Below are 16233 nucleotides of genomic sequence, written 5' to 3'. Positions count from 1 at the left end.
GACTCAGAAACCGATTTTGTACAGCCATTAAAGTTCTGCAGTCGTTAATTAAAAACGAAAAGCACAAAGCTTATTATTTTTACACTACGATGAAGAACATGAACATTAATTATGTAATTAAAAAAAAAAAGTTTTTCTCCTTTGAATAAAAACGCTTCGAAAGTGCACATAACAAAGATCATTTCGAGTATCAAGGAGGAAACGTTTTAACAAAACTGACCAATCATGTGCGTGTACGTTTTCTGTTGGTTCGTGGAGTGGCGGCTTGCCATTGGACAAAGGGCAGCGGCGACGGCCAATCAAATCGTGGCAAGTCAGACAAGTCGCAGACTGGAGGAGGCGGTGCTTGTGAGCGTTGTGATTACTGATTAGTAAAGTGATTATTAGCTTGTGCGACACCACAAAGCTAAAGGCTGTCCTGCGGTTATAAATCGCGATTGACCGAGACTATTTAAATTTGCTGACATTCAAACGAATACTACCAAATTAATCATTACTAACGAGGCCAAACATATTTGGACAATGAAGAGGACTGCGTTGCTGTTCATTGTGCTGCTCGGCGTTGCTCACTTAATGACTGTATGCAGATGTGAAGATGGTGAGTTTAGAAACGTAATACTCATAGCATTCATTTGCATTTTGCAATAGGAACGCTGAGTTCCACACACATATTTGATATACAGTAACTTAAAAAGTAGCCATATTGCTGGCGATGTTAGCAAGCTAACATCAACAGTGTAGCAGCCAAACGTCAGCTCGTTTTGTCAGGTGAGTGAAGAAAACTGCATTAAACGTTTTCACATCATTTTGGAGCATGGTTTGTTTTCGTGGCGTCAAACCACAGAACGATTCTTTTGGCTAATTCTTCCATGTTTCGCCTCCTTGTTCCAAAAGAATACGAGGAGGATGAGGAAGACGAGAGTGACGAAGTGGAAGAAGTCGACGACGATACAGAAGTCAAAGAGGAGAATGGAGTTCTGATTCTTAACGATGGCAACTTTGATACCTTCACGGAGGGCAAAGACACCGTGCTCATCGAATTCTACGCTCCATGGTACCTTTATGAAAACATGAACAATATACATGCTGTAATCTAAAAGGGGATCGGTGTCCAGGAAGTATGTTGACGAGATATATTTTAGTCATCTTGGTTTCATGTACACATGCACTTTTGTGTAGGTGCGGCCACTGTAAACAGTTTGCGCCAGAATACGAGAAAATAGCACAGACCCTGAAGGAGAATGATCCTCCCATTCCGGTGGCAAAAGTGGACGTCACCGAGGCAAAGGATTTGGGAAGCAGGTTCGAGGTGTCGGGCTATCCCACCATCAAAATATTGAAAGGAGGTGAACCTGTGGATTACGATGGAGACAGGACAGAGAAGGGTAAGGGACATAGGCAATGTTTTAAACAGAGACATTAATGCAGATTAATATTTTGCTCATTCAAAAATACAAGTGAACAGGACCTTAATTTTTTTGGGGTATCACTAATGAGTTAAAATTTGTGTCCTAGCACTTTGATACTAGTCAACAGAGACTTCAATCTTGCTCCTTGTCTGCAGCTATCGTGGCCCGCGTGCAAGAGATTTCTCAGCCAGACTGGAAGCCCCCACCTGAGGCCACGCTGGTGCTGACCAAGGACAACTTTGATGAGATGGTCAACAATGCTGACATCATCCTGGTGGAGTTTTACGCACCGTGGTAAGTCAGCCGACTGCTTTACTAAACCACCCTTAAAAGGACTTTAATTCACAATAAAACATATGTTGATTCCAGAGTAAAAATACAATGATAAAGTTAGGTCCAGAAATTGTAGTTTGCATTCTGAATGTATGTCTGAGAGAAAGTAACCAAATCACCATGTTTGTGTATCGCGTCCAGGTGTGGACACTGTAAGAGTCTGGCTCCCGAGTACGAGAAGGCAGCCCAGGAGTTGAGCCGCCGCTCGCCGCCCATCCCTCTCGCCAAAGTGGACGCCACCGCGGAGAACGAGATCGCTTCCCGCTTTGACGTCACCGGCTACCCCACCCTCAAAATCTTCAGGAAGGGCAAAGTGTTTGACTACAACGGCCCCAGAGAGCAGCACGGTACGTGGCGTCCATGCTGCATGGCTGCCCCCAAGTAGGTTTGTGCTTAGGTCCTGCTTTGGCTGCAGGTATTGTGGACTACATGGGCGAGCAGGCGGGGCCTCCATCCAAGCAGGTGCAGGCTGCCAAACAACTGCAGGAGCTTCTGAAAGATGGCGATGATGCGGTTATTGTCGGCATTTTCTCCAGTGAACAGGATGCGGCGTATGAGACCTACATCGAGGCTTGTAAGTAGGACTCGTATTCATCACCATACTTTTGATACATAAAATTTCAATTAAAGGGGAAGTCAACCACCCCAAAAAATCTTGACAAAATGTTCTATGCATCCCCACTTGTCTTGACATGGTGTTTTGGTAAATATTGTAAAATCCAGCAGTTTTACCAATATCAGAAGGCAGCCATTTTGACACTTACTGTCAAGTGAAAATGACATCACAGTGGCTCAGGTAACAACCAATCGCAGCTCAGCTTCAGAAAACAGGTGAGCTTTGATTGGTCGTTACCTGAGCCCTCAGCAACTGTGATGTCATCTTCCGTCGACAGCAAGTGGCAAAATGGCTACCCCCTGAGATGGATAAAAATGGCTCATAACTCATGTTCCACAAATGTAATATTAATCAGAATGTCATGTTTAGACTAGTGAGGTAACATAACACATTATTGTAAAGATATGTTTTAAGGTTGACTTTCACAATGGCTGCTGTCTGCATGGCAGGTAATTCACTGAGGGAAGACTTCACTTTCCGTCACACCTTCCGCTCCGAGGTGGCCAAACTGCTCAAAGCATCACCTGGTCAGGTGGTCATCGCCCAGCCAGAAAAGTTCCGCTCTAAATATGAGCCGGCCTCACATACACTTCCCGTAAAGGTAAAGGGCCCCCTTCCCGCGCACGCATGTAGTTACTATTGTCACTGTTACAGCTCTTTGTCCCTGCCAGGACTCGACATCAGTGTCAGATGTGCAAGAGTTCTTCAAGAAGCACGTGATCTCTCTGGTGGGCCACAGAAAGCCAAGCAATGATGCCAAGCGCTACACAAAGCGGCCGCTTGTCGTTGTGTACTACGGCGTTGACTTTAGCTTTGACTACAGGAAAGGTACGTTGTGGTTGCCTAAGTCTGCGCTTGTAGTCAATCTTATGATTGAAATGAGTGTTTTGCATGTTTAGCCACTCAGTTTTGGAGGTCGAAGGTGCTGGAGGTGGCCCACGACTTCCCCGAGTACACCTTTGCCATCGCCGACGAGGAAGACTACGCAGACGAGCTGAAGAGTTTGGGTTTGAGCGAGAGCGGCGAGGAGGTCAACGTCGGTATTCTGGCTGATGGCGGAAAAAAGTTTGCCATGGAGCCTGATGACTTTGACTCCGACGTGCTGAGGGAATTTGTTATGGATTTCAAAAAGGGTGAGTTTTTTTTTTAATGAGTAACAAAATTGTTCAGTTACACATTGTAGAACAAATCATGTGCATTTATGTCAACAGGAAAACTGAAGCCCATCATCAAGTCCCAGCCCGTCCCGAAGAACAACAAAGGACCGGTCAACGTGGTAGGAAAAACCTTCGATGAGATTGTCATGGATACTCAGAAGGACGTCCTCATCGAGTTTTACGCTCCTTGGTGCGGACACTGCAAAAAACTGGAGCCTGAATACTTGGCTTTAGCTAAGAAGTACAAAAGTGAGAAGAACCTTGTGATTGCCAAGATGGACGCCACCGCTAATGACATTCCGAACGACAAGTATAAAGTCGAAGGTTTCCCCACGATATACTTTGCGCCGAGCGATGGCAAACACAAGCCTGTCAAGTTTGAAGGTGGTGACAGAACAGTGGATGGATTCAGTAAGTTTTTGGAAAAGCATGCCACCAAGTTGTCACACACAAGAGACGAACTGTGAACCGTTATGGACTAAACTGTGCCGGGGAACGTCCAAACAAGTGGCCCAGGGACACGTGGGAAGGTGAAGGGAACCAAGCATCAGTTTAAAAGTGTTACTGCGTTGCTATAAGAATTACAGAGTTCATCCATCGTTTTAGTTTGTTCAGTTTTTTTCTGCTTTCTATAAAGCATGTGAGCTCTGAGGGTTTTTAAATAACAATAAAAAGGTGGCTCTGTGGGCCAACGCTCCAATTTGACTCCTCTTGATTGTACGAAAAATAGCAAAGGGTACAAACTCAAGTGTTTTAATCACATTTAAAAAGTGCTTTTTACATTTGAGTTGGCACCTTTTTTAAAATGGCAGTCGAATCATTAGTTTGACAGCAGCATTTCGTAGTGGGACGGCTAGCAGTTAGCGCAGGGTTACTGTTCAGGAAAGTGCATCATGCATTATGAACTATAAAGTTTATACATGCTATTCTAAAAACTACTTTGTATAATGGACAGATGCAAAGGCACTTTTCGAAGATTGGTACTTGGAACGGTTAAAAGTGGACTGTTAAGAAAACTCTTGAGTGAAGCGCTGGTGGAAGGCGCTGATCTTCTGCAGTACGATCTTTAATTTCTCTGTCGGTGGTAAGATGGTCATCCTGGACAGAGGAAGATAACTTGTCAGTTTCTGTTAAAGTTGGGGTCGTTTTTAAATTCAATGCCGCCTGTGAATGTACTGACCTGAAATGGAAAGTTCCCTCTCTTTGGCCGAAGCCGCTCCCTGGCACAAGGCAGATTCCCTCTTCTTCCAGCAGCCTCATGCAGTAATACATGTCAGGCACTTGGCCTTCCTCCTGTCAAGTCAACATGGTGCTCAGTAAAAGGAATTCAACTGGAATCTGAAACCAATGAACACACCTTGGCCTTGTCGATGGCCTTCTGAGGTAGAGTGATGCGCGGGAACGTGTACATGGCGCCCTGCACTGGGTTACATGTGATACCGGGTACTGTGTTGAAAATCTGCTCAGTCATTCTGGCCTTCTCCGCCAAGGCGTCCAACACTGCCTTACGTTCCTATGAGGACATTCAAATTTGTCAACAGTGAAAATGCATGTCATATCACATGGGTGCAATTCAGAGCTGGTGAGCTTTTTCCAACCTGACAAAAGCTTTACCAGCATGTTGAGTGGTGTGGGCTTGAGCCAATGCATTGATTTTGTCACCCTCTTATGCCCAATGCAGGCATGATGTGAGTTTGATTGTAATTCCTCCCACCAAAATGACATTATTTAAAACAACGTATTAGCAAAAATTCACGGACCAGCCTAGTCTAATGAGGTCCAATAAAAGATCTACCTTTAGAAAAATGACACCACTGAAGATTACAGGTCCAGCTTGAAACAGTTAGTTTTGTTTGACAAGCGCACTCCCTGAAGGATATTGGTGGTAGTACATGTAACCATGTCAATGCAGTTTCAAAAGTTGACATTTCCTTCACTATTTACTAGGGATGAGAACTAATTCAAACTCAATATTGCAGATTGTACACCGTAAATACCACATCTTTTATGGGCCCAGACTAATGGACCCACTAAAGTATCCTTATAATGGATTTTGGAGCCATACTGTAGTTTGACATTACTCTAGATCTGATTCACTCAGACTGCATTACAACACTTTGGAAATGACTTTTGCAGTATCAAAAAAGAAAATAATCTTTAAACGCTTCATATTTCCAGAACATGTCTAACTTGAGCTGATTATGATGACAGCATAAAATATCAAGTAACATTTTTGTGTCATGGTAAAGGTCACATTTGCATGCTAGCAGCATTTTGTGGTTATTTCTATTCAGACCTTCATGAAAGTGGTGTAGGAGGGCTCATCAGGCTGAGGGGGATTCACCACCAAGTCGAGGAGAGCCTGCCCAGGGACGGGGGGGCATAAGCGCACTGAAACCAGTTTGAGAAGTTGGGCTTTCACCGCCGGGTCCATGTTGACTATCTCCATGTATCCTCCACGAAATCCACACCTGATCGCCACAGACACAATGGTGAGTGCAAGAAGCTTCAGTTGAGCTTTTTTACTTGAACGAATGTGAAATAAGAGATAATCTGAACTCAAAAATGTTGTGTGGCAACAACATGGAAAATTAGGTTTGCTGCACCTGCATGAACTGGATTGTGGGTTCAACCTGGTTGGTACCATTTTTGTATTTAATTGATATATAATCTATTGCATTGCTTGTACAATATGGAGGCATATTTTTTTCACAACATAATATTGAGCAATGCATTTTGTATTCTTCTGGTGGCAACTCACTCTCCCATGTAGCATTTGGAGGTGGAGTGGAAGGAGGCCATCTCGACAGTACTCGAGTACTTGGGTCCCATCTCAAACAGCACCTTCTTAAAGGAGTCAAATTTGCAGCCTTCTGCATACACGTTGTCTTGGTAGACCTAAAAACAAGTGGAAATAATACCAAGTTCATAACAGTATTCATCAAAGACAAGCCTCTATACATTATTATCACTATAATGACATTTTCATAATTACTTCATCAGCCATGAGGAAGAGGCGTTCCTCTTTTGCAAAGCGGATCACATCTTCAATGCACTGCCTGCTCTGGACCTGACCTGCAAAACGAGATACACAGATTTTAAAATAAGTATCTTTAAAAGATGCTCGCTTTTTATATTGCAATAAAATACGGGCATAAAAAAGAAATTAATGAGTATGTACGAGTCAACAATTTTAAGATACAGGTATCCGAACTGCTCCCCAATCTACAACTCAGATAGTAAAAAAGATCACCAGTGGGATTTCCGGGGTTGATGATGCAGAGCACACGTGGATTACAGTGCTCCCTCGCTGCTAGGAGGGCCCTTCGCAACTCGGACACGTCCAGGCTCCAACATTTGTCCTCATCCAAGTAGTAACTGATCTGCACGGCGCCCAGGTCGGCGATGGCGGCCGAGTACAGCGGATACTGGGGGATGGAGATCATCACTCCTGTGCGGGTGCGACCCTCGCCGCCCACCATCAACTTCAGCATGGTCTGGGGTCGAGAGGGAGGAAGACGTTTGAAACTGTCGCAAACCAAAAGATTTTTGCGTTTTTTCAATCTAGGTGTAATGCTATGTGTTACTATTAGCTTAATGATGTACAGAGGGCCCAAGAGATAACAAGAGATGGCCATTTTTTGGGACACTTTTGTGCCTTTATTGCTATCAATTTTCTGACATTTCTGGCAATTTTGTAAATATTTAATGGTAATTTTTGGGATATCGTCTTTTGTTTCTGAACTTTTCATAGTTAATTTAACAGTTTACATTTTTGTTTGCTTTAAAAAAAAATCTGACCTTTTTGGCAATTTTGTGTACATTTTATGGTAATTTAGTGATTTATTTAGTTTTTTATATTGTATAGTTACTTTTTGAATGTTTTCTTTTCTGCCTTTTTTCTAAAATAAATTTTTTGACTTTTGTTTTTTTTGCAATTCCAAAGACATTTTATGCTAATTTTCTGTCTTTCTTAGTTTATTTTTGGACAATATTTATTTATTTACTTATTAATTTATTTAATTTTGGAATGTTTAATTTTCTGCCATTTTTGGAAATTTCATGGACATTTTATGGTAATTTTCTGCTTTTCCTCTTCCTTTTTGGACATTTTTATGTAATTTAAAAGAAAGACTTTCATTCACCTTTTTATCTCTCTTTTTCTGACAACTTAAAAATTTGGACTCTTGAATATTTATTTTTTAGATCATGAATTTGTTTAAAAAATATTCTATCTAAAAAAACCCTGATTATAGACACTTGTATACTGTGTGGAGTGAAGACAGAGATGTGCAAAGTACAGCAGGGTATATAATTAACTACTGTGCAAGTGGAATGATTTATTTTGTCATAACCATAGAACTGATGTGGTGAACTGATGACTTCAAGCAGATGACTTCATCATACCACGATGGCGTCGCTGGCCCCGGTGGAAAGGAAGATATTGTCCGGACTGGACGGGATCCCACCATCTCTCTTCTCGATATAGCGTGCGACATCCTGACGGATGCACTCGATGCCCTGGCTGGCACTGTAAGCACCTTGAATGAAAATTGACTTAAGTGTTCAGCCGGATTTCTTGTTTATCCACAAAGTCAATTATTGATGAGAGCACAAAATGGTAACCCATGGAGAGGAGGTGAAGCAAATGGTTGACTGAGTAAAGGGTGTGTGTTCACTTCTGACCTATACTGTGACCTCCGCAGGCCTGGAGAATCCGCTGTGCCCGTTGCTTGGCATCCGCTGGAAATGTGTCGTTTTTTAAGAGTTCAGGATAAGCACACATTGCCAGCACCTGCAAGAGAAACAAAACATGTGCAGTGAACTGTATATATGAATATAATTAGAAAAAAAAAGTTACATAATCCTGGAACACCCGTCATTGTGAAGCACAGTTGTCCAACCTGTCTGAGAAACGTGATCGGCTTCTGGCCCATTGCATGGGCGTCACCGATGTTGGCCTTAATAACTTCAGTGAAAGGTTTCTTGGCACCCTGCATGGAAAATGCAATGCAAGAGTTAAGCACAATCAATCACATTAAGTGGTGCGTTTATTCATATAATGGGCAATAATATAACTTAAGTAATGCCAACAATGGTGTAAAAATATCTGCCAAATTGCAGGCAGGGCAATCATTCTACTCAATGGGCAGGGCTTCATTAACCGACTGTCCAATCATTTCTCTGGCATAAGACCACTAGTTTTTTACAGTAACGATCTTGTTGGGTCAATGTTAGCAAATGTAAATGTTAGCATTACAGTTGTGTGAATGGACATTCAACTGCATCAGCGAATTTTACTATTTGCAGATTTTCTTTTTTAACCTATTTCCCCTTATTTGCTAAAAATCTGACCTATGACTTTCTTTTTTGTGCTTTGTCAATGTCTTGATGCCAAGTAATTATGTTGAAGTGAGTTGAGGAGCTTCAGGAGATTTGGACAAAAGACGTCATTTGCTGCCATCTTAAAAAACAAACAAACACCAGAGATAGACCAATATGTTTTTTTCAGGGCCAATATATATACTGATTATTAGTAGCCAAGGACGCCGATAACCGATATTTGGAGCTGATATTAATTTTCACTAAAAGGAAAAATATTGGCATCAAAATTTGAAAATTTACAAACTCCAGATCGTTCTTTTTATTTTAATTTTTTTTTAAATTTTTTTAGCATATGTTTGTTGAACAACTTTTAGGGTTCGTAAAATATTGGGTTAAAAGAAAAAATCTTAGTGAAAATACATCTTTGTTTTAAAAATCAAAGTTGCACTAGCATGTCTTCAAAAGTTAAATAAAAACTATGTTTTCCTATTGTTTTCTACAGTAAATAAAATGTTCCCAAATTTTAAAATATATGAAGTATTAATTTTTTTTACTTATCTTAGTTTTAATTTCAAACAAAAACAGAAGGTATCTCTGAAAATTTTAATAATTAGTCCCCTGAAGTTAACACTTTTTAAAATGGCTCTATTATCGGCCATATGATTCCTCAAAATGGCTGATGCCCATATTCGTCAAAATGCTGAATATCGGTGCCGATAATCTGTCTATCCCCCCAAAAAACTAGCCTGCCTCTTTCCCGGCAAGTTGTCAAAATGGCTTGTGCTGATCGGATTCCAAATCATGGAGGTCATCGCAGCAGAGGCACTTAACGCTAATGACTGTGATGCTGTAATGACTTCACTTTTAACCACAGACGCACAGACTGAGCACAGGAGCAGACATTTGCGAGTGGCTGATGGTGCAGCATGTAAATCATCTTGGAGATATTTGTATTCATCTGCTAAATGGAACCTTTACTCTTGTGCGTGCATAGTCTTTCAATGGTGTGTCTGAGCTTTTTTGAGACTCTGAATAGGCACAGTAGCCACACTTTCAAGAAGAGCTGCAAAAAATGTTTTGTGGTAAATCAAATCTAATACTCTTGTGCCTCTTTTTGGTTTCATTTTCCTCCCCATCCGCTTAGCATTGATCTTGAACTCATCCTTTATTTATTGTCCTCTTTGTCCTGATTAGACCTCGTGAGCTCTGCTTTGGTTTCTGCGTGTCTGCCAGCATGCTGCAGCTGCTGTCGTTTATCAGATGATGCAATGTGACAATGGACTTTGTAAGGTGCTCATGCCGAAATGGACTTTGTCTTCCATGCGAACATATGCATCCGTCAAAATCAGCATTTGACACGCTTGTTTGGTGGCTGTAATTGCAGACGTTATTAGGAGACAGTTATATGTTGCTTTCATGTGTCTGGGAAAATAAGTTGTTGCATAAATAGTTTGGAAAGGGATGATTGGATGCCTCATGTTTCTTTTTAGTCCTGTGCATTTACTCAAATCACAAAGAGGCTGCTGTTGAGGACGGGAGCCACCAGGCGCTGATTACACAACGCGGACCTGCGAAGCAGGCAGGCCAGTGAGGCAGGAAACGACGCTGCTTAGTTTACATTTTACTATGTTTCTTACTAAGCACCTTCCACGCAGACTGATCTCGTCATGATAAATCTTATACAATATTTTCATCGATCACATTTGAGTTGCTTGCTTTCTTTCCACTGACAATGCTTCGGCCAAATGTGCTTATAGACAGACATTCGGATGGCAAATATCTAAGCCAAGGTCAACTCAGGTCACAATCACGCCCATACACACCAGCGCACATATACGCACACACGTCAAATCTGCTGAGCTGCCATTAAAACTGTTCCAGTCAGAGATCTGGCAGGAAACTCATGCTCAGATAACACTTGAAACCAGTGGTGCTAAACATACGGCCCGCGGGCCAGAACAGGCCCATCAGGGGATCCAATCTGGCCCATGAAGAAGGAACACAAACAGCAGTTTTTTTTTTTAAAGTGCTGCTTATTTTGTCCACTAGAGGGCCACTTAAATGTCATTCTAAAATTTGGCTGTTACTGAGGATTTGACGCAAAAATTTTACGCTCAAGAAATTTCAGATAATAAAACATTAATAATGATAATAATGAATGGGAATATTATCAGAATGTACTTGTAATTATTTGTACGCCAAAAAAACAAACAAACCCAGGAAATATTTTGGCCTACAATAATAATAATAGCTCATTAGGCCACAGATATTTCCTGGGTTTGTTTGTTTTTGTTTGGCCTGTGTTGTCAATAACAACAACAAGCTATCAGTAATAGCTCATTAGGCCACAGATATACTGGCGCAGTCTACTTGAGATCAAATTTGGGTGAAAGTGGCCCTGGTCTAAACGTTCATTACCAATTAAAAAACAGCATGGTTTAAAAAAACAAACACTTATTGAGACGTAATACTTGACTTACAGAATTAAAGATCTAGCAAATACCTTTTATCTGGTGAACTATTATTTTCTCCATTTGAGTGCACTTATCTGGGTATTTGCTATCAGGGATAGACATAATTGATGTATGGAATTAAGTGGTGACGTCTTGACGGAACTGATGCAAAATAGAGTGCATAACTTTGCTGCATCAAGCGGAGGGGCTTTGCCTCATTCTCTAGACATTTTTTCATTCCTTGAAACAAAAGTGAAATAAAACTCAAAGTGATCATCAATTTATTATATTTAGAGTTTATCAATGAAATCGAATCAAATGACATTCCCTAATTGCATTGATATGTTTTTACATATTACCTTTTGTCTGTTTGTTTGTTTTCTTCATATTTTCTGGAATCGCATCTCTGCAATTAACAACCTTTTCAATGGCCCTCCATTGTTAAAAATACATTTTAAATACAGTTTTAAATCATTTAATTTCATGTTATCCACGTAAAGATAGATAGAGCAGTGTTTGTTTTTCTTGAATGAGCACAAAAAAACAAAAACAAAGCATCAATCACTTGCGTGGCTTTCTATGAAGCTTCTGACAGGGAGAAAAAAAATTGACACTGCTGGGCCTCACAGCGAGAGTGTCGTCCAATGAACTCTGTTGGCTGTGTAGAGGAGAGAGCCGCAAGAAGCCAGTGAGACAAAAGAGGCCAGAGAATGTTCCCTCACTTCTTATGTAATATCTTTTCCAGATAGACCACATCCTCCTCCACAACCCAAGACTCACCAGTCAAATCAGGCTAAAGCACTTAGGGCGCTTTGAGGACGAAAGACTGCAGGGAGTGTTGCATTACAGCGCTCAAAATTCTCACTGTAACGCATGCCAAGCAGAAGACAGTGGATCAATATGACCACAGGAGAAAGTAATAGGAGATCATGTTTGCACTGCGGGAGGGAAAAAAACAAGTCCAACATCACTTTGGACTTCAGTCTATGTAGGTCAGAGACATTCTCAGTAAAAACGTGTACATGTTCAAAATCACCCGTTAGGGATGGCTGCATTACCGTTTCTTAAATGGATTTAATCAAAGAACAGATTAGAGCAGTACGTATTGACGCTGCGAAATTACACACCATGTGACCTGATGTCATCTCCAATGCAACTTACAGCCTTTAGGGGGCATATTTGCATAGTATCTACTAGTGTTGTAGTAAAGATCATATCAAACGACCCAGACAAGACCAAGACTTTTGGAGGTCAAGACCCAGACGAGACCAAGACTAGAGAGTATCAAGACCAAGGCAAGACCAAGACTTTTGGAGGTTAAAACAGACAAGATTTTTGGAAGATGGGACTGAGACACGATCAAGACTTTTGGAAGTCGAGACTGAGATACGACCAAGACTTTTGGAGGTTGAGACCACAACAAGAACAAGACTTGGCATTCAAGACCCAGACAAGATCAAACCAAAACTTTGGAAGTCAAGGCCGAGACAAGACTTTTGCAGGACAAGACAGAGTCAAGACCCAGACTTTTGGAGGTCGAAACCCAGACGAGACCAAGACTTTTGGGGTTCAAGAACCAGACAAGACCAAGACTTTTGGAGATCGAGACCCAGACGAGACCAAGACTAGAGAGTATCAAGACCAAGATAAGACCAAGACTTTTGGGGGTTAAGACCCAGACAAGACCAAGACATTTGGAGGTCAAGAACAAGTCAAGACCAAGACTTTTGTAGGTCAAGACCAAGTCAAGACCAAGACTTTTGGAGGTCGAGACCCAGACAAGACCAAGATTTTTGGAGGTCAAGACCGAGACAAGACCAAAAATTTGGGGTTCAAGACCCAGACAAGATCAAGACTGTATATATTAAAGAAAAATCATTACACAAAACAAAAACAAAACAAAATGGAAAAAAAACTGAACAAAATGACTAGTATCCCTTTTTTCAATTACATTTGGAACAAAATCAAATTCTGTTATGTTGTTTTTGAGTGTCGTAGAGTGTTTCCGCCTCCATGTCGCTTGGCAAATATACTCCTTATGGTTTTGGAAACCAGACTTAATTACTGATGAGTTTGCTGACATTTTTTTCAAAATTTTCAGGGGCATTGCACCTCCAATGGTCTTCATCCACTTTCTGTGTCCAGGGGGCATGGCACTCCAGGCACTTCAGCAAGGCAGTGCAGTACCTGCATTCTGTGTTTCTCACTGATTACAGCAGTACTGGCCTGGTCTTGAATTTTATTTTATTTTTTTAAATCCCAAATCTGCCCCGTCCGACACCAAAACAAGAGTCTTCGATTGCAACACGAAACCAAGACCAATATAGAGAGTATCTACTAGGAATTCCTGGGATTTGCTAAAAAATAATCAACATTTTACTTCTCAGGCTATTTCTTTGTCTGGGGATCTTTGGCTTGCAAATCAAATATTTAAATGGAATAGAAGACGATAAACAAAAGATCAAGGCAGTTACTGTACTATCAGTGGTGGTGACTGGACCAAATGGTGCTGTTTTGACTAAGATGTATTTATAATTAATACAGATCAGTAATTTAATTGAATGAGCGGCTATTAAAAATCAATTAACGAGAGCTTAATCTTGTTCAGGAGCAAAAGTTCCAAGATCGCTTCGAGGTATACAAGTGCACAAGACTTCCTCCATTGTCTTCATGATATTACGTGTAAAGATGTCCACCAAAATTACACTAAATCCTTCTGCTAACTTCTTTCCTACTGTTGGGTGTGATAAAAGTCCATTTCAAGTCTGCTCGGAAAACAGTCTGGGCTGACAATTGTAAATTTTAAACCCGATTAATATCCATGGTCGCATATAATGCGTCTTACAAGTAAGTAATCAGTTATCGCTGTATTTTCTGTTCTTCATTACATTGTTATGATTTAACGGTCTAGAAGTGTTTCTCAGAAATTCAATTGGGGTCAGCTGAACCCTATCCCAGCTGACTTTGGGCTAGCGGGGGCCACGCCTTGAAATGGTATAGATACATAACCACAACTATCTGACCAATTTAGAGTCTTCATTGAATATAACATGTAGCATATTTTTGTATTGCGTAAGGAAGTAGAACTGAACATGCAAATTCTACACAGGAAGGCCAACATAAAGATTCAAAAGCTGAATGTCAGAAGTGTTAGGCAGACATGCAAACCACATATGCACCGTGCTGTGCTGTAATTAAGACTTTACAACGACGCGTTGCGACATAAGTCCAATTACTTTAGTCATACGTCGTCGTCATACTAGATACAACTCTCATGAACGTGACATCTTTTGACGGAAATGTACTTCCTGGTCACACATAAGCAAACAATACAACACCGGCTGATGTGTGGCACTCAATACAAGAGCGGCAACTGCTTTTACTGTAAATGTATAGTTATTTGCTAGCTCAACAAATAGTGTCTCGTTTCGTCACACTTGACTTTTAATTACCTCTTTGAGCTCTTTCTCTATCTTGACCGCCCGCTGCACTATGGCCCCACGAACCGCGTACTCCACACGCTTGACGTTGGGGTTTATAGTGTCCATAGTGAGCACCTTCCCCCGGCTAGACGCCCCGTTGACGTCCGTCTGAGACATTTTGTCAACGCTCTGCTGGACTTGTCAGTACCTGAAACAAACAAAACAGAACAAAAGTCAATCTGCGTGAAATTAACCGAACACGTGTCCACAAGGGGATAAACGTGGAAAGGGATGTTCACCTGTGGTTCAAAGCCGAGAAAGGGCGACGGATGAGGGTAGCGGTATTGTTGTCGTTCCTCTCCGCAACTCTTCTGAGCCTCAACTGACAGTTGAGCCTGTTGCCTTCTCATATTGACACACACACCACACCACACACGCATTCACCGTGCTGAGCGCGCGGTTGGTTGACGTCTTTTACAACTTTCAATGAGGCGCGTGACGCCTTCAGGTCCTGTCGGAAAACAGATACATCGCTCAATACGCACTTACAGGACACAGCATTAGGCACAGTTTCGCGCACAACCGCAGAAGCTGTATCACGAAATCCGCCTTTAGAACATTGATACAGCAATGTCTTAAGCTATTACTACTTGCATTTTAGTGAGTTTTGAAGGATTTGATTTTTCTGGCGAGGAATTTACAGGGGCGTAGGCAGGGAATACAACACTTCAGAACAGTACTGCTACTCAAGCAGGAAAAAAAGTCTAGTTAAAAAAACAAAAACAACATTTTGCTGAAATTAATTTATTATATAAAGCCAGTTTCTTTGCAGTTGCTTTGCTTTTTGTTTATTTGTGTTTGTTTACTTGTTTAACAATACAAAAATATTGCTGATTGAGCAGCCAGCCACATAGTGAAAAATGAAATCCCTCTGAAGCTCTAATCTTATCAAAAAGGGTCCAGCACACCACCACCTAACAAATGTTAACATTGCACTGACATAATTAGGTTAATTTACAAAAAAGCTTGCAGCGCAAGGTAATCACATCATAGTTTACAAGGAAGAGACGTAAAACTAATAATTTTCAGTGTGGTCCTACTTTGTAAAACAGATGCGGTAAACCATGTTCATGCACATTTTACCTTCTTAACCTCAGTGATTCATGTACAAGAGATACATTTTCAACCCTGATAGTAACTAGACTGCAAAACCATCGGATGCATAACTTCTAAGTAGCAGTTTTCTTTTAAATATGGAAAATGAGGCAGATTGTTTTACATCATTGTCCAGTACATTCTATCTATTTGTGGACTTCTATAACATATGCTAAAATGAGTACATTTTAATTTCCTATATTTCCCGTTTTAATGTATTGGTCGAACAAAATTACAGCAACAAGTATTTAGCTTGCAAACCACATTGTACATTGTGCATAGATTGTGAAAAAGATTACACTCTGGAAGGTTAAGGAGACCATATCCATGGAAGAGTGCATTTGTAGGAGAACTATGTTTAGA

At 41.0% G+C, this 16233-nt stretch overlaps 2 protein-coding genes across 2 annotated transcripts; one reads left to right on the top strand and one right to left on the bottom strand.

The window, feature by feature from the left end:
- Nucleotides 1–321: 321 nt before the first annotated feature.
- On the top strand, nucleotides 322–4215 carry pdia4 (protein disulfide isomerase family A, member 4). The gene is made up of 10 exons (XM_077554178.1): nucleotides 322–598; nucleotides 895–1054; nucleotides 1180–1385; nucleotides 1565–1703; nucleotides 1884–2089; nucleotides 2158–2316; nucleotides 2808–2959; nucleotides 3030–3186; nucleotides 3258–3491; nucleotides 3570–4215. Exons 1-10 carry the CDS (start codon nucleotides 523–525, stop codon nucleotides 3980–3982), a joined length of 1902 nt encoding a protein of 633 aa, XP_077410304.1. The 5' UTR covers nucleotides 322–522; the 3' UTR covers nucleotides 3983–4215.
- Nucleotides 4216–4252: 37 nt separating this feature from the next.
- LOC144040202 (alanine aminotransferase 2-like) lies at nucleotides 4253–15179 on the bottom strand. The gene is made up of 12 exons (XM_077554179.1): nucleotides 15015–15179; nucleotides 14746–14923; nucleotides 8420–8509; nucleotides 8202–8310; nucleotides 7923–8056; nucleotides 6769–7012; nucleotides 6511–6590; nucleotides 6277–6413; nucleotides 5812–5986; nucleotides 4873–5028; nucleotides 4696–4808; nucleotides 4253–4613 (listed from the first exon to the last, which is right to left on the bottom strand). Exons 2-12 carry the CDS (start codon nucleotides 14890–14892, stop codon nucleotides 4523–4525), a joined length of 1476 nt encoding a protein of 491 aa, XP_077410305.1. The 5' UTR covers nucleotides 14893–14923; nucleotides 15015–15179; the 3' UTR covers nucleotides 4253–4522.
- Nucleotides 15180–16233: the final 1054 nt, after the last annotated feature.

Source organism: Vanacampus margaritifer, chromosome 20, assembly GCF_051991255.1.
Source record: "Vanacampus margaritifer isolate UIUO_Vmar chromosome 20, RoL_Vmar_1.0, whole genome shotgun sequence".
Classification (NCBI taxonomy): domain Eukaryota; kingdom Metazoa; phylum Chordata; class Actinopteri; order Syngnathiformes; family Syngnathidae; genus Vanacampus; species Vanacampus margaritifer.
The sequence above is the reverse complement of the archived record's forward strand: the minus strand, read 5'-3'. Positions and strand labels throughout refer to the sequence as shown.

Coding starts and splice junctions, on each gene's coding strand:
- pdia4 (XM_077554178.1), top strand. CDS start 523: ATGAAGAGGACTGCGTTGCTGTTCATTGTGCTGCTCGGCGTTGCTCAC. Junction 2,317..2,807: donor TGAGACCTACATCGAGGCTT/GTAAGTAGGACT, acceptor TCTGCATGGCAG/GTAATTCACTGAGGGAAGAC. Junction 3,492..3,569: donor TGTTATGGATTTCAAAAAGG/GTGAGTTTTTTT, acceptor TTATGTCAACAG/GAAAACTGAAGCCCATCATC.
- LOC144040202 (XM_077554179.1), bottom strand. CDS start 14,892: ATGTCTCAGACGGACGTCAACGGGGCGTCTAGCCGGGGGAAGGTGCTC. Junction 8,510..14,745: donor TAGAGAAAGAGCTCAAAGAG/GTAATTAAAAGT, acceptor TTTTCCATGCAG/GGTGCCAAGAAACCTTTCAC. Junction 7,013..7,922: donor GGGCCAGCGACGCCATCGTG/GTATGATGAAGT, acceptor TCTCGACCCCAG/ACCATGCTGAAGTTGATGGT.